The 26,449-nt window shown below is 42.7% G+C and overlaps 2 protein-coding genes across 4 annotated transcripts; one reads left to right on the top strand and one right to left on the bottom strand.

The window, feature by feature from the left end:
* Nucleotides 1-188: 188 nt before the first annotated feature.
* Nucleotides 189-10,350, top strand: b4galnt1a (beta-1,4-N-acetyl-galactosaminyltransferase 1a). The gene is made up of 11 exons (XM_088291942.1): nucleotides 189-735; nucleotides 1,972-2,186; nucleotides 2,259-2,441; nucleotides 3,013-3,119; nucleotides 4,334-4,371; nucleotides 4,561-4,741; nucleotides 5,826-5,918; nucleotides 5,988-6,175; nucleotides 6,256-6,396; nucleotides 8,422-8,659; nucleotides 9,650-10,350. Exons 1-11 carry the CDS (start codon nucleotides 724-726, stop codon nucleotides 9,853-9,855), a joined length of 1,602 nt encoding a protein of 533 aa, XP_088148068.1. The 5' UTR covers nucleotides 189-723; the 3' UTR covers nucleotides 9,856-10,350.
* Nucleotides 10,351-13,183: 2,833 nt separating this feature from the next.
* slc26a10 (solute carrier family 26 member 10) lies at nucleotides 13,184-21,522 on the bottom strand. 3 transcript variants are annotated; one of them, XM_088292282.1, is made up of 18 exons: nucleotides 21,046-21,522; nucleotides 20,367-20,477; nucleotides 20,146-20,303; nucleotides 19,882-20,046; nucleotides 19,587-19,739; nucleotides 18,479-18,561; nucleotides 18,254-18,401; nucleotides 18,074-18,187; nucleotides 17,480-17,557; nucleotides 17,306-17,401; nucleotides 16,921-17,027; nucleotides 16,181-16,250; nucleotides 14,823-15,005; nucleotides 14,431-14,485; nucleotides 14,052-14,140; nucleotides 13,931-13,985; nucleotides 13,738-13,844; nucleotides 13,184-13,667 (listed from the first exon to the last, which is right to left on the bottom strand). In XM_088292282.1, the coding sequence occupies exons 1-18, from the start codon at nucleotides 21,311-21,313 to the stop codon at nucleotides 13,629-13,631; spliced, it is 2,079 nt and encodes a 692-aa protein (XP_088148408.1). In that variant the 5' UTR covers nucleotides 21,314-21,522; the 3' UTR covers nucleotides 13,184-13,628. The 3 variants fall into 3 exon arrangements, 1 of the variants encoding a protein (XP_088148408.1); XR_015842627.1 differs by lacking the exons at nucleotides 13,184-13,667; nucleotides 13,738-13,844; nucleotides 13,931-13,985 and having other exon boundaries at nucleotides 14,064-14,140; nucleotides 14,297-14,485; XR_015842628.1 differs by lacking the exons at nucleotides 13,184-13,667; nucleotides 13,738-13,844; nucleotides 13,931-13,985 and having other exon boundaries at nucleotides 14,126-14,140; nucleotides 14,293-14,485.
* Between the last annotated feature and the right edge of the window lie 4,927 nt (nucleotides 21,523-26,449).

Here is a 26,449-nt window from a genome sequence, read left to right as displayed (position 1 = left end):
GCCCCCCAGCCGGGTTCACGGCACGGGACACAGTCTCGACCCTCTGGGCTTATTCATAAAAAATGTCAGCAACATAACAGAAATAGCTCGGACATGCTCCATTCTCTTACGTCTTCAAGTATCTGAGATCGAGTTACTCAGTGACACTTGGTCAGTGCACGTCATGCTTTCTTCGAGTGAGAACTTCAGCTTCCTTCGTTTGAATCCAGCCCTGCTTGTTTTTTCCTTGGAACTTTTGTAAAGTCTTTTACGTCGCCACTTTCGTCTCCTGTCTGCTTCTGGGTCCAAATCCCACTTATTCATTTCATGGTGTCAATTATTTAACAACAGATATTGCTGATTTAGATTTTTTTTTTAATGCCGGGGGTTGGTTTTTTTTTAAAGAAACGCCCATGCTGTCTGCCACAAGCTGCCGTCGACGAAAGTGACTTCACGTAACTCGCCTTCGCGCAATTCTCCTTGGCGCAATATGCGTGCACCCGAGAGTCGTTGGCATTCAAACAAACACCCGAACACGTTTCTTTCCTAACAAATGGACACGTTAACTTCCGCAGTGCCTTGGGACGAGTACGGACATTAACAAACAGACGCCGATGGTGAAGAGAGCCACCAAGAAGCAACTACGCGTTTGCAAAGTGCACTTTGGTGGGGTTGGTGCAACTGCTCCATGCGGACGCCCCTGCGCGCTCGAGTTGGACTTCACGAGCGGACCAAGCGATCCAGATGCTGCCCACGGTAAGACTGCGAAATGCTGCTTTAGGGACACGTATCTCATCTCAACTCACCCGCGCTGTTACAACAGTTGTAGCTGGAACGAAGCACTTTTACAGCCACGTGAGATAAAACAGAAATAATAATACAAATATAAGAAGCCAACACAATCCGTTCCTGCATTTGTTGTTTGAAGCCGTTATAGACTGGGTCGCAGTGCGCTGGGCTCCCTCGAGCGTGTGCGTATGTGTGTGTGTGTGTGTGTGGGGGGGGGGGTCATCGTCGTAGTCGTCGTCGTCGTAGTCGTCGTCGAGTGCACACATCATGCGTAAGTGTTGGGTTTGCAGCTTCCCACAGCCAACATCCATAAAAGGCATTTCAACAAACGTAAAACGTCATCACGTAAACCGCGCGAGATTTACGACAGTAACAAAAATAAATGTGACATTCAACAAAATACACACATACCCAAATTTACATAATGACATATAATTAAATATATCATTAGTTAAACTAAAGAATACCATGAGAGCATATAACTCAACAGTAAGAATAAAGGACTGCACGTACCGACGTTTCATAGTCACAATGCAAAAATATTGTCACTGCATTCCGTTTCGTTTTAGTTTCAGGAATAAATCTGATTAAAAATGTGGATTATTTTTGCAATTCCATCTTTAAGGGAGTTGATTGACCTTAAAGTATCTGTCCAGCCAAGATGGCCCATTTCACTAACAAGCTCAGTTGAAATATTTTTGATCAGGAAACTGTTATCATTTTCTTTCTAATTCATTCATTTTGGAGAATACTTGAAAAAACGCCTACTTTTAATGAGCCACGCCCCCTCGACCATGACAAAATCTCTATTGGTCGTCCAAAAACAGTGATCAATTAGCACCAATATTCATTTCTGACACCACGGCAAGTCAAATAATATACAGTTACACACTTACACAGTACTGAGTGAGTGTTGGACGACCTAGCTTCTCTTGAAAGTGGCCTCGCAAGTGTATCTGCAATTAAATCCACACTTTTCCCTCCTTGGGCCATTGTGGTTTAAAAAAGCCCAAAAATATTTGACATTTTCGAACGGTCTGCAGTTACGACTTTGTGTGTTGATTCTGCATAGCACTGATCCCTCACGAAAGAGTATCCAATCACAAGACGTGTTCATCACCTTCAGCGTAAGGCCAGCGAGAAGGATTTTGGAGATGTGAGCTTTCCGCCTTACAACGACACTCTGTATCTTCTTCCCTCCAGATGCGTGTCTCCTATAAGATAGGCTTCGTGCTGCTTGTGATCAATGGTTTCTTGCTGGTTGTGTTGTTAAATACACGAAGCCCAAGAAGCAACTCGGGAGTTGACCTCCGGCCAGGAAGGACCAATCCAATGGAGACTGCCATCATGGAGCAAATTCAAGACCTCTTTAATGACCATAATAACATTTCTTATGATATCAAAGAGGATGTGGCATGGTGGGTCCCCGTAAGTCAATTTTGTTCTGAAATGGTTGATCGTGGTCATCACGAATTTCTTTTCCAATACAGTCGACTGGCAAGAAATTCGTGCGTCTGCGTGGCCGATAAGGAATCTTTTCAGCTGCCTTTCTCCAACCTGCTCTTCCCACGCGTGAAGACTCACAACCTGGGCCAGAGATTTTTGCGATCCCAACCCGACCCAGAGGGTGTGAAGCATCGTCGAGCTCGAGAGTACAGCAGTGCTCAAATGCGGTAAAGTCCGATTGGAGTTCGCCGCATCGGCTGCGTGCGGAAAAAGTTGTCCTGATGCTTCTCACCTTCGGGGGACTTTTACCGGACACGTTTTCTTTTGTGTCCAAATCGCAATTAGGATACGCTGTCAAAAATTGGGGAGTGATGTTTCCTTGAAAAACCCTCGTGAAGTTTTTCTCACTCAGAAATTTTAAGTACATTTCAGAGTTTTTGAGTACATTTTTCAAGTTGATGAAATTGAAAAAGTCTAACTTTGTTAAATTCAATAAGCCTGTGAAATTTGCTCAAACTCTTCTGGCAAAACGTACTCAGAATGTGTGAGTGAAAAAAACTTTTTTCAAGTAAATATCCCTCCGCATTTTTGACCGTGTACACGTCATTTCTCTGGTGTGAAGTACAAAGCCGAATTCCAGAGAAGTTTGGATGATGTGTCAAATGTAACTCCAAAAGGAATACAATCAAGCTTTTCAATTTCTATTCCATTGAACATAAGTTGAGGTGGAGGAGGTTGCATGGCTTTTGTGATTTTTTTTTTTAATGATTAACACACAGTAATAATGTGTGTTCAAAGGTCCTCCAGTCCTGCAGATGTGCTGATTGTAAATGAGGCGAACAGTCCGCTTCGGTTTCCCTCGCAGGGTGTGGCACTTCGGCCCCTCAACACAATCATCATCCCAGGTAAGGCCGAGCGAGACTTCCAAACTGTGGCGCGTGACGCGGGCTGTGTCGGATTTTAAAGCAATTCATTTACAGGATGGTGTTGGAAATACAGATAAATAATTGTTTTATTCTTTTTTTTTTTTCACTCTTTGGTTCCACAAAACTTTCAACATCGACATAGATTGACACGAAAAGCACAAGTTTGCAAATGGAGACGGAGTGATGCACGCAAAATTGACGTCTGTCTGGAAAATGTTCCCTTTTAAGCTCTATCGCTCGTCTCATATATCGTCATTCATTTTCCTCACCATTTATCGGTTCTGACTAAATTGCTGTAAACACCGGAAGTGGGCAATTCCGTCGGCACTGACCATCATCTTGTCTCTGACGATGACGAACGGCCGTTTTGCCGGAGAATGACGGAAAACCGACGGAAGTTGTCTTTCATCCGTCACTGGAATGGTCCCGAACCGGGTCAATGGACCTCCTCAGTCCATCACTGCCGGACTCCCGTTTCCGGGAAAAAAAATGGGATCTCGTTTGACAGTTCAACAGCAGTAACGAAAGCAGATACGTCAACATTCTTCCCCCCGTGCGTCTTTTTTGTCTCTGTCCCGGTTGAGAAAGGAAGCTGCCCTCCCGGTCCCACAGACGACATTGATTTTCTCCCACATTGTTTTTATTTTCCCACGCTGTGTGTGTGATGTAAGTACATCAACGCTGAATCTCCGGCCTGACGGCGCCCAAGAAAAAGAAGACGGTCTAACAATCCTGAAATAGTGTTGACAAACTGCTGAATATTTGTCGTAACGCATAGAAAAAAAAAAAAGGACTGTAATTTAGATGGGGGCGTGGTTAAAATAACGATGACGGACTGCCAATGATGGACAGGCTGACTGTCCTAAAGTAGCGCTGACAAACTAATCATTTGTGAAAGAAGGCATCAAAACAAACATCAAAAACTAATTTAGCAAAGACAGAAACAAGTTTCAAATGACGATGAAGAGGCGATGGCTATAGATTTGCTCGACTTCAATTAATGATAGACTGATGATTGATGACAAACGGGTGGCCCGGATGCTGACGGACAAAAGTTCCTGACGCGCTCCCTTTCTGGTAACCAGCGTGCAAAATATCATTTCATATCGTGTGTTACTTTGCGATCCTCACTCTAGTTTGAGATGCCTCCTATTTACAAGTACAGTCAATCCTTTTTAATTTTTTATTTTTAGGTTTGGGTCTTATTGAAGCAGCAACATCAAACCATACGGTAAGTTTGCGTCCTTTTCTGCACAATAAAAATTGGTGATTCGTAGTTTAAGTAAGCTTTAACTCATTCGCTACCAGCCGAGTAAATAAAATGGATCTTTGACGTCTTTAGCCGTCAATGGCAGTAAATGTGTATAAAAATGATAAACGCATTTTTTTGTTTTTCTCCTTTCTTGAAATGGCTCTGCAGGTCTATTTGACGGCAACACTCGGCACCTTTGATGTCGCTGCTACTGTGGAGAGGGTCTCGCTTCAAGGCGTAGGAAAGAGCCACATGATCGTCTCAAGCGCTTCTCTCGCCGCCCTGAACCGGCAGTTACAGTTTATCACCTACACCAACACCGTGTTCCATCCCCGGACAGCAGACACAGGTGCACTTGGCCCGCGTGGGAATTATGTCCTATATTTCTACCAAACACACTTTCTAAACAAATCTAAGCAAACACTGTCGGTCACAAAGCTTTGCAGATTTGACTCAAATTTACATCTCAGACGAGGAAGGGAAGCTCGCACTCCGAGAGGCGATTTCGTTAATGATCGGCCTTTGGACTGACGATGACGGATGACCCAAAAGTAACCACGAGCAGCCCCGCTCTCATGAGAACGTATCAGGAAGACAATAAAAGGACTTTGGCCCTCTTCAAGTCTGAATGAACCTTGGTCGCAAAACCACACAAAGTCGCAAGCAAAAGAAATGAGCATCACTTTTGCGGAGTGGTAGCCAACCGCCAGACAGTCTTAAAAAAAAAATTCTGTTTCAAATTTGGTAGCGGATATGCATTTATGTCGCAAGTGTACATTATATACAGCAGCGCCTGAACAAATAATAACTCAAATGCTGTTTATCATATTTTTAAATAGGGTCAAATTCTTAATATCAAATCTCAATGCGAAGCTAATATATATATATATATATATATATATATATATATATATATATATATATATATTGAGGTTAAAGCGTTAATTAAAAAATATTAACTCAGTTAAATATTTTAATGTTATTTAACTCGGTTTTATTTACTTCCAAAATAATTTGCATACTTTGTAAAGTCAAATTCAAATATAGATAATTAATCAAATTAATTCAGGATTTTTTGTGATTAATTCGATTAAAGCAATCGCTTGAAAGTGCTAATGTTTTTATTTCACGATTTTCCTCATTTGAAATGTGTGCCACAGCCCAATAAAGGTGGAGGCACTTTTGAGTTTGAAGCTTGTCAGCGGACTTGCTTCCGCACTCCCACGTTGGGCTGCTGCTACGCCTTGCAGGTGGCTTGAAGTAAAATCGGTCAAAGTTGAAATCTTTCTCGTTATGTAGGTGTGCCACGTTGCCCGCTCCCACTTTGTAAACAGTCAAGATTGTCAGGAAGTGCAACGGGGCCTTTCGGCGATCAAAGAATGGTAATTGTGCGGAAAACCAAAGCTGATGGCGGATTGTTTTTTTCTCCACAGTTGAGTTTGCAACCAAAGGTCACAGCTCATTTTTCACCATCAAAATTGGACATCCCGCCATCCCAAGACTTTACAACTCAGGCTATCCAAAAGGTTTTTGAGCATTTTCCATCTTGTCTGATTTTCATAAAGTTCAGCAACTCTTTTGTGTTTCCTCCCAAGAGACCAACATCAGCGCGCTTGTTACCATTGTGACCAAGACCTTTCTACGTTATGACAAACTCAAAGATCTCCTCGACAGCATACGCCAATATTATCCGAGCGTCGGCGTCGTGATAGCGGATGATAACGAGCATCCTCAGCGAGTGACCGGCGCTCATATTGAGCACTTCATTATGCCATTTGGAAAGGTCAATATTGATGCGAGTGTTTTGTAAATATCACATGTGGTGAAAACTGTGCCAATGACAGCTGCTTGTTTGATCATCAGGGTTGGTTTGCGGGGCGGAATTTGGCCGTGTCTCAGGTGAGCACCAAATATTTGCTTTGGGTGGACGATGACTTCATCTTCAAAGCAGACACCAAGCTGGAGAAGATGGTGGACGTTCTCGAGAGGACCAATCTGGATTTGGTAAGATGAATGCGAGGGAATAAGAGTGTGACCATTTGTGACAGCACCATATCATTTTTTTTTTTACCGCAAGCAGACTCTAAAACGAGACGGCCGTCAAATGGTTCCCTTCAAAAAGTCCCCATCGCTAATCGTGAACTTGTGACTTTTTCCAAATTTGCTGCAATTTATGACCCCGTTTTTCCTGCATTGCATCTTTGCTTCAAGAAAAGTGATGACAACATTTGCTCAGACTGACAATTATCAAGTGCTCAATTGTGGGGCTCGATTGCATTCAACTGCTTTTGATCGTTTGAATTTTCCAGATTTGGGGGGGCGTGGCTAAAGCATGTCCCACCCCTCCCCCACACAAGAAAAGAACTTGAGTAGCTTCTTTTCATCAGCAGACCTCATTGTCACGGCATGGAAAATGTTCTCATCATTCATCTCGTTCACAACAACTGCTAAAATGACGAACAAAAGTAATAGCTGAGAAATACTTCTCATTTTGAGCGAGTTGATTTTCGTGAAAAATCCACAAAATGACTTCTTGCACTAAATGTTGCTTTGCTGGTCCAAAGTTTTGTGCCATCCTTGAACGGTATTTAAATTTTTATACACGAAAGCTTTGTCCCAAAAAAGAAATGCAGTGGGTGATTATTTTATTTCTATTTTGCCCATATTTACAAAGGCATTTTTGTCATAGCACGGATGAAAAAATGGAGACACCCTCCAGCATTTCAGTTGCTCTTCAATGTCTGACACAACTGCCAGAGCAAAACTTCCCTTGTTCATTGTTCCTGTTTGACAACATGATTGACATTCATTCTTGTTCTTGCGTTCACTGAACAGGCGACCGCAAACCAAAACGGATCAAAAAGAGCGATTTTGATTTTGCACAGCCAAAGCGTGCTGCGGAACTGTGATAAGTCGCTGCCTTTGTGGTGACTTCCTAACACTTGCTGTACGTGCGCGATGTGTTGCTGACAAATGAAATGATTCTCTCAACTCCAATTATGGCCTCTGTGCGGATTTGTTTTGCATCAAATAACAATAAGATAAAATCACTTCAAACAAATGCCGCACCTCAAAACTAGGCCAACCATTTCTTTAAACGTGGGAGGCGCAAAAAAACAAACGGTACTCCGCGGTTGCGTCATGTTTGTGTTTTCCTCTTTCACAATTTAATGTTTTTTTCCCCTGTGCAACCTTTCACCAATTTCATTATTTTGATGCTTTCTGAAATTCTCTAAGCTGCCACAAGATGGCACCAAAGCCCTGTTCAAATAGGAAAGTAGCACTTTGGCATCCAGCATGTCCGCTTGAGTCATAAATCTCAAATTCGGGACAAATTTTGTATGTCAGGAGGAGCCAAGTTTAGCCTGGGCTGTTATGGAAGTGACAAAACATTTTTTTATCAAAATAATTTTCATGGTTAATCAGTTAAGAAGAATTTTAGATCTGAATCTGTTTTGGCAGTAGTGGAGTTAAACTTGAGCAATTATATATATATATTTTTTGTTTTTTTGTTGGGCGTCCTGTGCAAATAGTGACGGCTGTGACTGATAATGACAGATGTTGCAGTCAACCTTTAGATCCATGATACTTTTTTCCTTTGAGCTGTTGTGCCTTCCCTGTAATTCACAATGTGTGTACCTGATGTCAAATAAATAATATTCATTCAAACACGTTTTAATATGCGTTACCCCCTGTATGGGATGCCGCCACGATACGAGCAAACTTGGTTGTTTCCTGGACCCGAAGCACAATTATTGATACCACAGGATGTTTTCCTTCATTTGGAATTTTAATATAAAAAAATAAATAAATAAATAACAATGTGCTTGCGATTTTTGTTTATTTGTCGTCATCCAGGTCACGGTAACCCATAAAGGCATCTCAACTCCATTTTGTTGAATTTGTTTGGCATGCGAAGGATTTTGCCGTCAGTTCTTTGGTCAACATTTCCATCCTCAGTCTTGTCTTGCACCTTCCGTTGAGCTTTTTCTTGTTTCTTCACATCTTTTGGCGTCGTCGCCGCTCCAGGTCGGGGGCGCCGTTCGAGAGGCAACAGGCTGGACTTCAACCTTCCGTCACACCATTTCGGTGGAGACGGGGGGAGACGATGGCGACTGTATACATATTCTGCGCGGCTTCCATCACGCCATCGAGGGATTTCCCAATTGTGTGGTCGCCGATGCTGTCATCAACTTCTTCATGGCCAGAACTGAAAAGGTGCAACAGGTGGGCTTTAACCCCCGCCTGGCCCGCCGCGGCCATTTGGGTGAGTAGCGTCTGCACCCATGGATGCATGTACCGGGCAAAACATGGACAACGATACCTTGAGATAGGAGTAGAATTCATTCATTCAGAACAGAATTTGTAACATTTGTATCTCAAATCATCATTTCCATTGAAATGAATGGCAATGACCTTAATCTGTTCCCGTGTCCCAGAAAAACAAACCTTTTTGTGATTTTTTTTTTTTTTAAATGAGAAAAAATATTAGACTTTCTTTAAACAAATTTAAACATGAGAAACATCAGACTACAGCCTAAAGTCAGCTGGGTTCGACTCCAGAACGCCCGCAATCCTCGTGACGCGCAGCGGTTCAGTCTGAACAATTCAGATAATGGATAAATGAATAAATAAAAAAAAAAACAGCAATTACATAATTATGAATGTTTAGCCGCATTTTATTTCTTCAATTTATTGGTCACTTGTTTTATTGCTTCAGCACTTATGTTGTTTGCATTCAAGTATTTGTTGCTAAAGGTTTACAGCACCGAGACACACGCGCATGAGTTAGCCCGTCTATGGTGTTTTGCAGCATTAGCCTTGAGCTAAGCTTTCCTGGAATGCGTTTTAAAGACACAATGCGCAATTTTCTTTCTTTTGTGTTCCGTTTGTCCGGAAACGTCGTTCCAACAAACAGCTTGAAAACTCTTCTTTCGAAGAGTTGTCGACAACTGTATCCAATTCTATCTTACGGCGCCTTGCTGTGACGTGAGGCGACCTGCTTTCACTGGCACCAGAAAGCACTCAGATGTCACGTTTTCGCAACAACAAAAAAATGTGCTTCCGACTTGTATTCGTTATCTGAACCTGTTAGGATTCCTGATTGGGTGAGCATGTCTGTTAATTGTCACAAACAAAAGTGTTGAGTATCGTTTTTTTCTGGTCCTGCTCAAGCTGTAAATGCCAAAATGGCGTGATGATTGAAAACCGAACAAAGAACATTTCCCACAACAAAATGTTCTTTTACTGCCCACAGAGTTCTTCATCGACGGGCTGGGCTCGCTCCACATTGGCTCCTGCAGTGACGTGGTCATTAACCACGCGTCCAAGATCAAACTGCCATGGGGTGGAACAAAATCGGAAAAGGCCTATCAAAGCTTCCGATACGATGAGGAACACGACGTTCATGATGAAAACTTTTACTTCACCAACAGATTCAAATGCATGAGCTCGCACGGGTGAATGAATGAAGCCTGCTCTCCATTTTCATGTCAATAGCGATGCGATTGTTTGAGTGATTTTTTTTGTATTTATTTTCTTTTTTTATGGTTGCCCAATTGTGCTCATTTGTTTTGAAGTGGAAAAGCATCACATTGACATTACAGCACCGTTTGTGTCACGTTCGACATCTCAAATGGACATTTGCAAGTGTTTTTTTTTTTTACTTTTAATTTATTCTCTGAGTTTAAAGACATGCTTGTGTGGTTCTGTTTGGGCCTGGGCGTGGTTCTGGTTACTGGAGAGAGTTCCAAAGGATGGCTCTTGCCACGTTGAACCTCTGACTATAGTGCCACCTTGTGGTTGATATTTGCGTCTCATGAGCCGTACATAAATCATGACAGTGTTCTCTCGTCACTTTGCGATTCACCTTTTTGGTGGCTTCAGTGCTTTGTGGGTTTTTCTCAACATATTGGTACAAATAAATCAATAAATACTAGCGTATTGCTTAAAGTCGCATTGCGGTTTTTCATCTTTCCTGAGGGGGTATTAATCGCGATAAATAAGGGATTACTGTATTACATTTGGAGCAAAGCCGCCAAAGGCAAACAAGTCTTCTCTTGTTCAAAATTTGTTTCTGTTGAGATCAACTCTAATTTAAAAGTGTCAAAAGTGGCGACGACATGCTTGTGGGTTACAAGCAACAGTTTCAACAGTTTCAGGAACATTTCAGTAAATATGAAAAGAAATGAACTGCCGTTAAATGTGCTTAGATTACATGAAATTCAACGAAAAGGAGAATAAATGACAAAGACCAGCATTGGTGGTGGTGCACATTTCAGCCTTTTTAATTCCAGCTCTACCTCAACAATAATTGCTCATAATATGCGACTTTGCAATCAAGACATTGTGGGGAAGTATGCAAACATGACCACGGATGCACTAACATGAAATGTTTTGCTAGATTGAATGCAGAGTGTGGATTAGTGCCATCAAAAAATAAAGGCCTCATATGATTGCCATATTGCTGGTGGGTTTTTTTTGTTTTTTTTATCACGGCACTGCGGGCCAGGAAACGAAAGGGCGTGACCTCCTCTTTATCTTTCTCAAGCATGCCTCAATGTTTTCACGGCACCCTTAAAAATGTCTCTGGTGAGCGACAGTAGTAATTATAAGACATGATTTTACAATTTCTCAAACTCGCCAACTGACTGCACAGTTGCTTTTATTTTGAATTTTGCATGCAGAAAGCACTTTTCTGTTTTCATTGCATCTTTGCTCACTTGAGTCACTTTATTTTTTTCAGAGGAATGGATATTAGTTAAGACTATGCGTCTGGTGACATTTGGTGAAACCTTTAAAAGTTTTTGCAGCAGGAAGCCGTCTTGCAGTGAATAACAACGTGAAATTTTGAGTTTTGATTTGGCTTGAATTAATTGTAAATGCATGAAATTCAAAATATTTTTCAATTCTGCAACACTCCACATTTGTGAAAGTTAACGTGGACAGAGTTGATTACAGGTTTTGACACAATTCATTTTAAACTAATTTGATTTCATTATGTTTTATTAATTATTTGAGACTTGCAGGGAACATGTCTGACAATATGGTGCCGTGCAGCATCGTTTTCAGTTGCAGAGCTGTGAGCTTTCTGTTCAACTTTCCAAGCCCTCGGGTTGCGTTTTTTCCCTTTTCCGCGCCTGCCAGTTGTTGCAGGAACTTGAACTGCATTCCATTCGATTGTTTACGGAGCAACTTTCTTGCTTCAATGCACTCAGAGAGCATTTTCTAAAGTCACTTCACTCGATGGTGGCGTAAATCAAGAAAGCTTCCACTACCATAATATCAGTATTTTCTTTTTGTCATTTTAGCGCAGGCTTTGTTGCAAGATGTATTTTCTATACGTTGAATCGAATTGAAGTTGCTAGAAAATAAGACGAAAACTCAAATTGCATTGAAATGCATTCACTTGTGGCTCTGTGCTATCTTCGCCAGATTGTATTCTGTGATTATGATTTTTGAGTGATAAATTGATCAAATACAAATAGATTTTTAAAATGCATTTCGCAACAGCTGCAGTTCTAGCAAAGCTTCTAAAACCACAGCCAATGTCTGATCCACTAAACTGTTGTAAAACATCAGAAACGACAGTGGCTGAGGGCATTTCTCAGTTCGGTTGTATGGTCAACCATTTCTCAAATAGCTCGCTGGGAACCTGGTGACATGTTTTGCAAGTGGCCTGCTTCGGGCTTTGCTTTGCCAATGTCTTTTTAATGCATAATGTCGTGCACGTCAGTGCATTCGGCTTCCTTTCAACGCTGCACTTTTGGGATTTCAGTGACGCAGCCCAAAAGCTGATCTTGTTCTTACAACTTATGACCACTAGATGGAGACAGGCAGCTGCATCAAGTCTCAATTTAAACGATTTAAAAAAAATGCTGACATGTGGGGAATTATTATTATTTATTTTTTTTTTACATTTTTTGCTACGATTGCTTTAACTCATTAAGTTTGTCACTTTTTCTTTCATCGTCTTTTGTATGTGTAATCTTATGTATTCGTCACTTTTGAAAGCGCTTCTATAATTAAAGCAGAGTTGAATATTCTTGCTCAAATTGTGTATTCCATTTGACTGGTATTTAACTTGGATTTTCTTTCTATGGAAAAAAAGAAAAGTCTAGCGCCGAGTTAATTGACGTCTTTTTTTTGTTTGTGTTTTTTGCTGCCCGTTTGTGTATGTTTGCTGCAGCGTTTTCAAATGTAGAGCCTGCGGTGTCATACATGTTAGTTGGTCTGTCTGTCGAATCTGGCTTGTAAATAGTTGGCCAGAACCTTGTGTACCATCCTCTAATAGGAGTGGTCTACTTCCTGCCAATTAGTGAAACACTCCTTGAGCTTAAAAGAGAAAATCCACAGGGTAAATTGTCTAGAGGCCTCTTTAAAATATGCACTAAAAAAATAGCTTGGCGATCTAACATCAAGCGGGAACATAATTAGATTTTTGTCTTTTTTGTCCTGGTTTGATGCAATTTGATTATTAGGTCAAGGTTACAGGCTGTGCGGGGACGCACCTCCTTTGACCACTAGAGGGCAGCACGTGTGACGAGGTAATGTTGAGACGCCCCTTTCAATAAATTCCCGTGCTAAAAATATTTCCTGCACCGCACAGCTTGTTTTTTTTTTGTTTTTATTATTTCATTTATTTTGTCTCGGCTTTGCGTCTCTCAATGTTCCGGAAATTGCTGAGAAGAAGTCCTGTCTGTTTTTCATCAGATTTTCATCTTGTCTCACTTTATATAACTCAAGAGCCTGGAATGCTTCACCTTCCTAAATAAATAATAAAAAGTCAAAACACAATCACACAAACTAAGACTTTATATTGGTAAGGAAACATCATCACTTCCTTTAATAAAATATAGTCTCATATGCTTGAATAGCGAAATATTTGTTTGAAAAAAAAAAAAAGCCACTGGAGGACAGTTGCAGACAAATAACCAAAGGGCATTGCATGGCATGTCCGCTACAGAGGCCCGTATAAAATATATAAATACAAAAAGGTATTTAACCAGTTCAGTGCATTTCTCAGAATATTTGTCTCTGGATTGCAAACATATTCAGTTCAAAATCCATCATCAATGCTTTGCTTATAGAAAACAGGTAACACTGGAAAACGCCTCAAGAATGCTACAACTGGCTACTGCTTCTTGGAAACCCACAAACATGAAATATGCACCCAGCGATGGGCCGGCAAGTCCGATTGTTCTCTTTGCGTGAGCCTTCTTCAGCGTGCATCGGGTTCAAACCCAAACAGTCGTCGTGTTTTCCTGATGTTTTTCCTGCAACCAAAGGGTGATAGATGGAACATTTGAAACGGGATTAAATCCAATATGCTGCTTTGCAACGTACCTTCTGCTGCTGAATGTACATCACAGCATCGTGGACAGTGACAAAAATATGCTGGGGGTTCATGGAGTTCATGAGGCCGCTTGACGTGAGGATCTTTAAAACACTCTCTGGGGGAACAGAAGTCACAAAGCAGAAATGGTTTGTTTTTTTCATGAATTGTTATTTTCCAGGGAGACAATTACAAAGGCCTTACCATTGCAGCTGGACAAAAAGACGCAAACTCCAATTTTCTGGCATTCAATGCACATCTGCAAAATCAACCAAAATATCATTTGTGGGCCCAAGTGACGATTCCGATGCTTTTGCACGCCAACCTGAGTAAAGAGTCTCGCTCCTGCGACATCGACAAATATCACGCTACTGCAGTCGATCAGCACCACGCGGACCTCACGCTCGGAGCTTTCTGCGGATGGCAAAAAATACTCAATTCAAAACTCCATTTCCAACAATCTCAAAACCTCTCGAGTACAGTCATGCCACGACTGCAGATCTTTAAAATGACATTTGAAATGCAACACTATATTTTTCTATTTCACAATGTTGCGTTTTACACACATACTGTATCTTGGCCAGTCGTGGATCTCGTGTGCAAGTGGACTCAACGGGGGAAAGACTCGATTAGATGATGTCGATTCTATTTTTCCCCAAGCAAGTCTGTGGCATGCAAAATGTTTACTAAATGCCGCGACTTACCAGATTTAAAGAACTCATTCTCTGAAGAAAAGGATGCATTTGCGATGCCTCTTTCCTGAACAATGACAAAAGCCAAAAATGTCAAAAGTTGGTCCATAAACGTGTTAACGGGAGAGTTTGCCATTTCCCCCAAAAATGCAGTATTCGTCATGGTGTGTGTTACGATAACAGGAAAGGTTAGAGCTTTGAAGTTTGACTTTTTGGGAGGCTGCGGCGGTGGTCAGTGCGGTCGCCAGCGTGAGAGAAATGACTGACTCTTCTGTCAGTAGCTGCTTGTTTTTCCACGGCCGCGGTGGTTTGGCGTTAATCAAAACTGATGGACTTGGGTCCAATTTTTTTTTTTTTGGGGGAAGTTGCAAACTCCCCGTTGGGACTGCGTGCAGCAGACATACCACCGTGTTCACGTTGGTCTCGCTTTCACGCTTCTCCAGAGCTTTTCTGGCCTTCTCGCGGCTGCGGATCTTCTCCGGCGTCAGGCCTAACAACCGACTCATCTCCTCCCGGAAGAAGCTGCGGTTTCCGTAGTAAATTGGACCGTTGTAGGTCACGATCTTCATCCCCGGCACCTCGTAGCACTGAAAGGAACACACGATTACATTTGCGTTTAAAAATATATTTACTGCCATTGCACCGAGTTGAGGTAATAGACTGGAAAAAAAAAAAAACATCTCTTTGAATTCTCCCTTTAAGTCCCTGTAAAATAAATTCTGAGATTTATTTCAAAGTGTTTTATTGATTGAAGTGCGGAAAGATGTCTAAAGAATGACTTTGTCAAACTCTTTTTTAACATTTCAATTCTCCCGATTCTGTGTCGCGTCGCTAAAACGGCATCGAGTGACACACTTGGACGCTCGTCGGCTGTCCCACTCGAGAGGCTGCGAGAACTTGAGCGCCACATTAGTGATGATTGCGGCGCAATTGGGAGTAACAAAGTTCTTGTTACTACGCGCATTTTAAACCTTTAAATGAAACCAGCTCAGTTGTCATTATTATTATGCTGCGGACGAGCCTGGCGCCCACCACAACCTGCTGCGATAGATTTCAGAGCCACCGCATGCGTCAGGCAGATCCTGCGACGAACATTTGGTTTTGAAAAGATTGAAGAAAGTTGAGCGACGCTAGCACGTCGCAAGCTTTTTTCTGCTGGTGTGTTTTCACAGCTTCACAGTGTTTGAAAATGTTTCACCATTTTGAAGCTTTATTTCAAAATATTCAAATATGACAGTTTCAAGTTTAGATTGAGGAGGATGACGAAGCGATGCCGAGAGGGGTTTAAACAAAAAGTCTTCAATATCCAAAAGACAACTAACAGCAAACGAGAAACGAGCCAAATTATCAAAGTGCAAAACAACAAACACAACGAAAGGAAGACTTGGGCTTGAAATGAACAAACTTGACAAAAGGGAGGCAAGACAAGCAACATGCGACAGAAGACAACAAACCGACAAAGACTGAGAAGAAGCCTGGCCCTAAATATAAACAAATTGACGAGACAACGAGGAACACCTGGATAAGACGCAAAAGGGTTGGAGGAAGCTGATTGGTCAACACAAAGGATTGGCTAAACCAACACAGGTGGACACCATAAATGTGACGAGAACACAAGAAAACCTGAAACCAAAACAGATCATGACAGACAAAACTGTTAACAATAAAATTGTCAGTGAGGTGACAAATTTTGAAGATATCTCTTTTCACTTCACAGGGAATTGAAGATGAGTATCTGGCATGCGCTCTCTCTCTCTCTCACCTTACTATGATTCTCCAGAGGTCTGTAAATTTCGGTGTTGCTGGCCCGGCCGAGCACGGAGCAACCGGCCCTGATGAAGGAAGCACGGTTCAGAAATGCCTGACAGACATTAAGTGAGCGTCATCATTTTAACAATCAGCCTCAACTTTTGGTAAAAACCACGTTGGCGACAATTCAAGCGAAAAATGAAAACAGAGGCAGTACAAAATCACTGCAATCAATGCAAAAAAGATTTCATTCGGAAGAAAATGGAATCCCTAAAAAATTTTTTAAAAAAAACAGCTTTTCTATTGGTCGTCATAAGTTCAACATGTGCAGAAGATGCAAATAAACATTTGAGAAGGGGTTAATATGCGACATGTAATTGGAAAAAAAAAAAAAAAGTACAGTATTTTCAAGACTAGAAGCCGCTAATTTTTCCCTAGATTTTAAACCAAGCGGCTAATGCAACAGTGCTGCTTTTCTGTGGATTTTTACTCCACCACTAGGGGCGCTCTATAGTCCGGAAAATACACTAAATAAATCTCAATTTTTTTTTTCTCTCGGATCTGTTCTGTTTTAATGAGCAAAGTTGTTGTCGTGTTAAAAGGAATTGTTTTAAAAATCCGTTGATGTGCCTTTATGTGCATTCACAGGACAAAATCGTTCTGGCCATTTTTTATTTGGATTTTTTTCTAGGAGTTGCTGCGGCTTATAAACGGCTGCGCTTTACAGTCAGGAATTTCCAGTCAGCCATGTACCTTTGCGTGCGGCAGATGACCGTCATCATTGAGAAGACCACCCCGATGGCCAAGCCGAGATCCACGTTGAGAATCACAACCGACAGCCACGTCACCACCCAAACCATCTGCAGACATTCCGCATTCGATCAGAAAACCACGACAACCACTTGACACATTTGTCTCCAGTGGACAACCGAGGGACCGCAAGTTTTAGGCGGATGTTAACCAGCGCTTCAATACAAAGTAAAAAAATCGCAATTAGCCGCGCTTTGACGATCCGTTGCCGATCGAACGGTAACTTGGGAACTAATTATCCATCTTCAATCCCTGCTCACGGGAGTCGGCTCATGCATTCCAGAAGAGATGCAATAACTTTTAGTCCTTGGCCGTTGTGCAACCTTACAAAGTCAATTCTGCTGATCCTCCACAGTTCCGGTAAATCCTGGAACTGCAGGAACATTTGCCTGAGGCTGGTCACGTTGATGCATGCCAGTACGGCCTGTGGACAAACAAACAAAAAAAAAAAAATGCCGAATGAGCGGAGGTTTGCCACCTTCAATAGCGCATATCAACACACCTTCGGTAGGAAGTGGAAGAGCGGTCCGATAAGCAGCAGAACAATTAGTACAACGAGACTGGTGAACAAGCCGGAGAACTGCAGAAACAAAAACACGTAATTCAGTCACTCAAAGCCTGAACGTAAGCGAGGTGGTGTGCAGTCGGCATGACAAATTGACAGAGTAGTTTTTTTTCTTCAATTTTCAAATGTGAGCATTCCTTTTATGAACCGCTTCATAAATAAATCTTCTGAAATATGCTTATTGTATGTTAACTACAAAAGAAGTGCTAATTTGCTAATTGTAGTCGAGGATGATGAGTTGTCGTGAGGTTTGCCGAGCGGTGGTCGGTATACGCGCGACGTCGACATCCAACAGTCGCCATCCTTCCAAGTAGCTAATCGTGTGACACATCCAGCAAGTAAAGAACAGGAGAAGATGGCGAAAGTGAAGCTCTTTCTTGCTCAGCAGCATTTCCGTGCCTTCGTTACATCGAGGCAAGACGACTGGGATGCACTTCGTTTTGGAGTCAAGTGGTCCGAAAACGCTGCCGCTCGCCTTTTACGGGATCCGGGAATTTTTTTTAAGCCATATTAGTCGGGCCCAGGGATTACCTGCGTGTATCCGCCGGCACTTTCCAGGATGTTTGTGGTGGCGAGAGTGGCCGAACTTGGGAAACACGTGAAAAAGGAAGACACGGTGTTGGAAACGCCGTGAGCCAGCAGCTCCTGCAAACGCACGTTTTCAAGTTAGCCGAGCGGTAAGACGCCGCAGCGAGCTTTTGCAGGCGCTACCTGGTTCGGATGGATGGAATATCCATGCTTGTCGGCATAGATCATCGCCAGCGAGACGGACACAGCGTAGCCGACAAACGTGATGGCAACGGTGTCGCCCGCAATGGCGGGAAATGCGTGCAGGGCCGGCAACTGAGGCTTTGGGAATCTGAACACACGAGGAACACAAATAAAAAACAACATTTTTCCTTTTTGAAAAGCAATTTGGATGACTGAATTATTTACCCTGCTGGAATGTGGCCAACAATTTCTATGTCGTAAATGGAGTCCAGAGAGAAAGCGTAGGCCACACCTGTGGCAATAATCACCTAAAAAAAAATTGTTCAATTATTGTTTGTGACAACTTGGAAGTGAATCTTGCAGCAAAAATACAGCTTTAATTTTGGGCTACAAACAAATGACAACTTTCTTCTGTCTGTCTGCTGACTCAATTTGAGCTTGCATAGGTAAAGAACTTTGTGAGTACTCGCCGTGACAAATGCTTCATGAATAAAAATAATACTACCAGAGGTGGGCCATCCGTCCCGGGGGAGGAACGGTCGGGCCCTCTGGCCTGGCCGGACGACCATTTTTGGGGCAAAAAAGAAAAAAGAGCTGCTGCGGCTTCTATACAGGTGCACTTAATAGTCCGGAAATTACGGTAAGTGGTCATCCACAGTCACATATTCTAAACTAAAAAAATCACAAGGAATAACTCAAAGTTAAGATAGCGACTTAGCCATTACTCGTAAACTGGAAGCATGGCGATGCTAACATGGCTAAGGAAAGCTAACAGGAGGCTAGTTACAATCGTCGCGGTGATGCAATCCTAGCCAGCCAAATTTTTGGATGCTAGCTACATCCTCCTGATTGCACAGGAGAAGTCTCATCCATTAATAAAAAAATAAATACATTAAAAAATCCTCATTTGGTGACGTAGTGGTCGGCTTTCGCTTTGGCTGTTATCAGTCACATTTTTTTTTTCAAGGGCAACTTTGTAGTTCCCACAGTGGGTGGATGTTCATAACTGCAAAAATAATACGAATGGGTTAGGGCCCTTTGATTACCTTATCATATCGCGACAAATGCACAAGTCATTTTATGTTTTTATTTTGTTTTGTTTTTTTCGCAGAACATTATTCAATTCATGTTAAGGAGGGATTTGGTAAAAACATTTCTGACAAGAGCTGTCAAAATGGGATTGAAAATGCAAATTTGGTACCAATTTTCCACCAAAGTGAAAGGAACCATTGAATTTATCAAAAAACGTGAAGTACACTTTTTTCTTTCGTGGGCCACAAACTGATGTGGCGGGTTTGGCACCCGAGGCATTAAAGTCATGACTCCAACTGACCGTGAGGATCTCCACAGGGATGGGTGTACGCAGGCGCTGCCGGTAGCGCGTGTTGATCTCTTTCACTGGGACCAGCACCGCCAAGCACATCAAGGAGATCAGCAGCTCCGCCATGTTACTCTCAGGAAGGTTCTCCATCACGGATGCTAACGTCTGCACCCACAAAATTCTGATTTACAATCTTACTGGTCGCCAGTGTTTTTTGGCACCCTCTTTGAGCATTGTAAAAGGATCAAAAGCCCTTTTTTTGCACCTTCCTGACCATCAGCGTCTCGTTGCAAAGAGCTCTGCTCACCTTGAAGAGGGAGAAAGTCCCCGTGTGGCGGGTGAGGCGAAGACCCAGCATGCTTTGCAGCTGCGAGCTGGTCACATGGAAGGCAGCGGCACTGGTGAACGCTTTCACGATTGGCTCTGACAGATAAGTGGAGAGGAAGCCCAGTTGAAGAGCAAACATGCAGAGCTGGAAGACAAAATCATTCAGTTGGGTCACGATCCATGTGAGGGTTGACTCGGCGCAATCGACACTAAGTGGCCCACAGACGTCCTCACAAGGCCTTACCATGATAATTCCAGAGAGAAGTGCGACAGCCGAGGCCACGCTGATCCTCTGGAGCTCAAAGTCGGCCCCTTCCGGCAAACTGGAGTTTAACCCCGCAGGTGTGGGGACCAGTTGCTCCACCACAGAGCCAGTCATGAGACTCACCACGGCAAACGTACCTGCGACAAGTCCTTGACCTCAGTGACATTGACACAACTCATTCGTCGGACGATGCACTCTACCTGTGGATACATGGCGACCGGTGCCGAAAATCATGTAGAGGACCACCGGGAAGAAGGACGTGTACAGACCAAATATCGGTGCTACAGAGGTGAGTAGTGCGAATGCCATCCCTGAGTTGGAGACAACAGTCAACAAACGTCGTATGGAGTTGAGTAAATAATGCCGTACCTCATCGCAGTGGCCATATAAACAGCCTCGCAAAAAGTATGTTCAAATTAACGATGATACACTTTTAATAGAGACGAAAAAATATTTCAATATTATTTTCAACATTTTCTGTACTGCTTATCCTCCACAGGGTCACGGGGGAGTTAGAGTCTCAATGTCGATATTAATGCAAAATTTAACGTGTCCCTAAAGAAATTACATTTGGTGAGAATTTTCTTCATGTAGTAAAATAAGGTGACCCTTGAATAGAAAATGGATGGACAAGATGGTAAATAAATCTATTTCACAACTATGGCAGACATGCAATAATATATTCTAAACACAATTTCAATTATTATTCTATTACTTAAAGTAATTTAAGTTATGCTACTTCTGCTACTGTAATGGTAATATGTATAAAGCCTTCTATCTGATATGCTTATATCGACTGACATGTCATGACTGACATTTTTTTTTTTTGATTATGCACCTGACAATAACGGCGTTATTAAACGTTGACGGCTGACTGACCTTGCGGGATGTGAAGAACGCCAACTGTGAGACCTGCGATCGCGTCTCCTAAGAAACATTTCTTGAAACGATATCTGGGCAGCCAGTTGCAAATGGGAACTCTCTGACGGAGCAACTGGAGGCAAACCCGCCGTGAGCACCTGCAGCTGCCGGCGAGCTTGGCCCACCACCGCACACTTGCACTGGCGCTGTCCTCCTCGGAGCCGAAGGCCTGTTTGAAGCGGTCCTCGGTGAAGATGCTCCGGTACACGGCCACGGAGGCGCTCATGTTGTCTCGAAGGTGCCCAAGTGGCGTGCCTGGGTTGGGGTGGGGCACGTGACGTGATGACCGATTGACCGCTCGAGTCCCGTCTACTGAGTGCGGACACGCGTGGATTGCTTCATGACTTTTATGGCAAAGTCTGCCCTTGTTGCCTCGACTGTTTCCTGCCAGCCCACGACACTCTCAACTTTTTTTTGTATCACTCTTGACTTTTCCTCAAGTGGTGACTGGAGACATTAAAAAAAAAAAAAGGTGAGCTGCTGCAGGTTGTCATCGGGTTGTCAGGCAGTCAGCTCCCCTGGGTCCTAATGCCCGTAATTTCAACATGATGGGCACAAATCATGGAGTAGTGTACTGACATTTAAATCCTGTAGTTGACATGCTCCGTTTGAGTGGGTTTCCTCCGGCTACTCAGCCTTACTCCCACATTCCCAAAACATGCAAATGAGGATCATTATGATATAATCAGAGGCATCAAATTTAGCGAATTTTATATCTGTAAAATGACAGAAATGTATCGACACCTCATATTATTCATTAGTAAAATATCCCTGCAATTGCTTGTTATATACAGAGTAGTATTGATTTAAAAAAATGAAATTAGAAGTCAAGGAGAATAATTCCATTCGAATATACCTGAATACTTCGAATATCGGTTAATCGTGAAGAAGAATTTAAACTTCAGTCCAAATTCCCTGCCGCAATGAAAATAATCCAACATTATTATAAGAAGCATAAAGTAGAAAATTAATTTGCTTTAATGGGCCACATGATGCGGTGTGATGTAATGAAACTTGAAAATTTAATGCATGTGCTTGAAATTGGCCGTTGACAGAACTATGAATATGCAAATGCTTGTTGGTCGCTGTGCCCTGCAAGTGACTGGCAACCAGTCCAGGGGTTAACCCACCTCTCGTCCCAAAGTCCGGTCGAATCGGCTCCAGCTCACCTGCAACCCTATTGAGGTTGGATAAGCGCTATCAACAGCGGCGCGCGTACGTGGCGCGCCAATGTGGACCAAGACAAATCTGTACTTACAAAAAGAAAAACTACGTGTTCAGCACAAGCTCAGAGGACTCGAGCGCCATGTCCAAAGACATCAAAGTGGTATTGTTGGCGGAACTGAGGTGTAACCTCAAACCAGGTCTGTTCGCAAAGAGTTCATTTCCGAGAAGGATGGATGTCTCTAATAGGCGGGCGGGTGTTTAAAGTGTGCAGCCTCAGGGGAAGAGTCTGGTACCCATGAGAGCTCTGTGAAACTCGATCACACATGTCAGGCTGGTTCATGGATCAAACCACGCCTTGACTCTGATCAGAGCTGGTGTGCCTTGATTTGGAGTGCTGTTCTTTGTCAGACGGGAGCGATTGCAAGGAAGCTGTGGATAAACAAAGAAGTGAGAAATAAATGGCCACAGAATCTGTATGAGGAGTAAAAAAGTTTCCATTTTGCCATTGAGAATGGCTGCTCTTGTGAAATCTTATGACTCAGCATTATTGGAGTGTGAGCGGATAATCAAAAACGAAACACTGATAATGCTGTCAGCCAACACGAGTTGGTCCGGCCATCACTTGAAAACGGAGAAACTCAATGTGGGGCGATGTTACACTACTTACTGTTACAATCAAGCAAAATTCTGAACAGCTTGCTTGCAGATACAAACGTACAATATTTATTTGTATAATTTCACATTTGATATGTGGGTAGGCTCTCGAGCGAATCTCTTTGTTTACTAACAATTACAAAAGTAAAATGTTCACACACACACAGAACCGAATGATGTGGCCTAACGTGTCATCTCATATTGCCAGACAAGTGAGGTGGGAGGAGGTAGAAATATTTTGTAGAAATGAGGCGATGCTGCTCGATCTCATTTCATGGAATAAAATAATAAAATTAAATATGCGTCACGTCATTGCCGCGTGTAATAAATGAACCACAAATGCCAACTTTATGTTTCGTGATTCAAATGCGGAGCTCATACTGAGCTACGCTGACGTTCCGGTCGGACGTGTACGGATGATTTGATGTGAAAAACCAAAACAGAAGTGACTGGTTTTCACGTCCGCCTCACAGCTCAGAGATGCGCCGTTCGATGCCAGCTCCGGCAAGCTTACGTTGCGAAAAAGAAAACGCAGCAAAAGCGACCGATGAGACGACCGCAAGAACATCTGAAAAGACATGCAGGCATGTGTGGATTTTTTTTCCTAGAATGTTGATGTCCCTCAAAGTGTGGCGATGCACTGATATAAAGAGACTTCCTTGAAATTTCAGGAATGTGCGCCATTGTGTTGATCAGCACGGGAGGATTTATGAACATACAGTGCAGTTTGTCTGCGAGCTGTTTAAACAAGATGTTAATCAGTGGTAAAAGGAACAATGCGCTGAATGGAAAAAGGAGACGGAATGTTAGCCCCAAACAAGACGAAACCCTTTTTGCGACTTCAGAACACAAAAAGCAAAAAAAGAACTTTAATTTAAAACAACAGCAATGTGAATATCAGAGTCAAGAGTGCAACGGCGCCGATCGCTGAATGCGCATAGCTTGAACCTCTCTTTTTTTTTTTTTTAAACGACTCTTTCAGCACGCGAGCTACTTCTAAAATAAATGCCATTGTATAAACAACCCCCAAGATCGAGTAACCTGCTGACCTTAACGCACCCTCTGGTAGGTGACGCCAGTGGTGAGCGGTCAAGGCCTTCAAAGGCCTTCTCTGCTGGCCTAACATCATCAAGAAAAAATGATCATATTCTTCACATTGATGTCATATTATATCCTCGTGTTGAATTTTAGGTTCGAGTTTTTATCCAATCAGAAATCAGCTAGCTTGTGTTGTCAGGCAGATTTCACAATACCAGTAGCACGCATGATTTGTCCGAGGCCTTCAGATATAATCGTGCGGGCGTCTGTTTTGTGTCTCAAGGGGACTTTTACAGTTGATAGACAGTTGCGATAGCCAATCAGATTCCGAGTTGATGACAGCAAAGCCTTCTCGTTCGCCTTACGCTGAAGGCGATGAACCCATCTTGTGGGATTCTCATTCGTGAGGGGGCAGCGCTATGCGGAATCAACACACCCGAAAGTCGTCACTGGCGACCGTTTGAAAATCTAAAATATATTCTTACTTTTTTAAACCACAATGGCTGAAGGAGGGAAATGTGTGGATTTAATTACCGATAGACTTGCAAGGCCATTTTCAAGACGGACCTTTCAAGAGAAGCTCGGTCGTCCAACACTCACTCAGTACTATGTAAGTGTCTTTCTGTATATTATTTGTCCAGCCGTGGTGTCATAAATGATGCGATTATGAGGGGGATTTATTCAAGTAGGACTTCACTGAAGGCCCAGGTGCGAAATGCGCGGCCCGCCACTGCAAACCACACCCAGGAAGGCATTTAGACTCCAAACAGCAGAAGAAATCCAGTGTGCCTCCTGGACAACGTTAAATTACTGACTTCTTGCAATTACGTTCGCACATAATTACTGATTGACAAGTGACTTATGTTGACTCATTTTGAAAACACTTTGATGCGGCAATTCTGAAGTTTGGCAAACAACTTTGCTTTTCTTGCCGCATTGAAGTTCAGCCTGTCCTCTTCATGCCGAGTGCGTGCTGGTCTTTCTATTCTTCTCGTCCAAGGAGAGGCTCCAGTTGTGTTGTTCCTGCAATTGTTCTTGATCTGCTTAATGGGACGCTTGACCCCGCCCCCTTCTGGCATGTTGGAAATGACCTTGTCTCTGAGGCTGAGTGCTGCTTGTGTCGCTGTCTCCTTACCTCTCCCATCCCTTTCCGCTGACTGCTCCTATCTGTCCATCAGTCGCCCTCCTCGTGCTGTTGAGCCGTTTACTGGACAGTGTTTGGCTTCATGGAGCTTGCCTCTTGCCAAATTAAAAAAAAATAAAGAATCTCCTGTCATGAATTTGTTGCGATATTCGAACGCTATGTATTCGGTGGATTACGAGCTCTGATCATGAAAAAGGGACAAAAAGTCACATGATTAGCTTTTAGGCCTACATTTCACACGTAGGCGCTTTCATTGCATTCAAAGAAAAGTCCAGCCTTTGAATGCGTACGTTTGGGATCTCACAAATGTTTGAGGCAATAAGAACAACACAACTAAGCCAGCCTGAACTCCGTGTGAGTTGAGAGGAGCCGCGCGAGTAGCTCTCAAGGAGCCACTCCAACAGAGTCGCACGCACAAGACCAAATACTCGAGTCATTATCGTGAAACGCGACTAAATCCACTGGCGAGTCTTGTTTCTTCTTTTCCAGGGACACCCTAATTACAAACAAAGGACTTGGATTAAAGTTGTTTTGTTGTGAAAACCCGCACAATCAAGAAGATTCATCTTCAACAACTACACGGTTTATGTCACGACATCGCACTTGAAAGTGAATCTCAAATTGAGTTGCGTGAAGCGGACAATGCGGCGGCGGAGTCTCACAATGAGGTTAAAGGTCGTGTCAACGTTGCATCCTTGAGCTGCACAATTCTGATGAAAGTGACACATCGGAAAAGTTGTCGACGTGGAGCTGTCCTGCGCTCGTGTCGCATTCCAAAGGACGAAAGCGAAGACGGCTGACAAAAAAGTTAGTTCTCATCTTTGACACGAGGGATGATCGAGCAGTGTAAGTTAGTATCCGAGCATATTAGCATACAAAAAAGACAAATCAGTCAAAATGTCTTTACTAACAAAACGTATCTCCAGTAAGTGAGCATGATTTTGGCGAATGATTTTAAAAATGCTTTGAAAGACCTGAATCGTAATTATGAAGAGGAAAAAAAAATTTTTAAGCTTGATTTAAACGTTTTTACTCTTGGGACTGACATAATTCCATATGCGTGCAGCATCACAGATAAATCCGGCTTCACCGTCTTTACTTTAAAGCAGGGGTGTCAAACTCTGGCCCACGGGCCAAATGTGGCCTGCAGTGTAATTATATTTGGCCGCAATGACAAGGATACCATTTTCCATTTTATATGAGCATAGTAACGTTCAAAATGACAATAGTAATTTTAAAAAACTAAACATTGTAGAAATAAGACACTTACGGAGTCCTGAGTGAGTGTTGCCCAACCTAGCTTCTTTTGAAAGGTCCGACTTGAAAATGGCCTCGCAAGTGCATCTGCAATTAAATCCA

The sequence above is a fragment of the Idiotropiscis lumnitzeri genome, chromosome 3 (assembly GCF_059441095.1).
Source record: "Idiotropiscis lumnitzeri isolate Australia: NSW breed Sydney's pygmy pipehorse chromosome 3, RoL_Ilum_1.0, whole genome shotgun sequence".
NCBI classification, from domain to species: domain Eukaryota; kingdom Metazoa; phylum Chordata; class Actinopteri; order Syngnathiformes; family Syngnathidae; genus Idiotropiscis; species Idiotropiscis lumnitzeri.
This window is presented reverse-complemented; position numbering and strand designations above follow the sequence as displayed.

Bases quoted from the DNA above. Each gene is read 5' to 3' on its own strand.
- slc26a10 (XM_088292282.1), bottom strand. From the start codon at position 21,313: ATGAGCGCCTCCGTGGCCGTGTACCGGAGCATCTTCACCGAGGACCGC. The intron at 20,478-21,045 runs GTCAGTCAGCCG...TCTCCAACTCAG, and splicing joins CGTTCTTCACATCCCGCAAG to GGATGGCATTCGCACTACTC. The intron at 13,668-13,737 runs GTACGTTGCAAA...CTTTGGTTGCAG, and splicing joins TGTACATTCAGCAGCAGAAG to GAAAAACATCAGGAAAACAC.
- b4galnt1a (XM_088291942.1), top strand. The intron at 3,120-4,333 runs GTAAGGCCGAGC...TTTTATTTTTAG, and splicing joins CAACACAATCATCATCCCAG to GTTTGGGTCTTATTGAAGCA. The intron at 4,372-4,560 runs GTAAGTTTGCGT...ATGGCTCTGCAG, and splicing joins CAGCAACATCAAACCATACG to GTCTATTTGACGGCAACACT.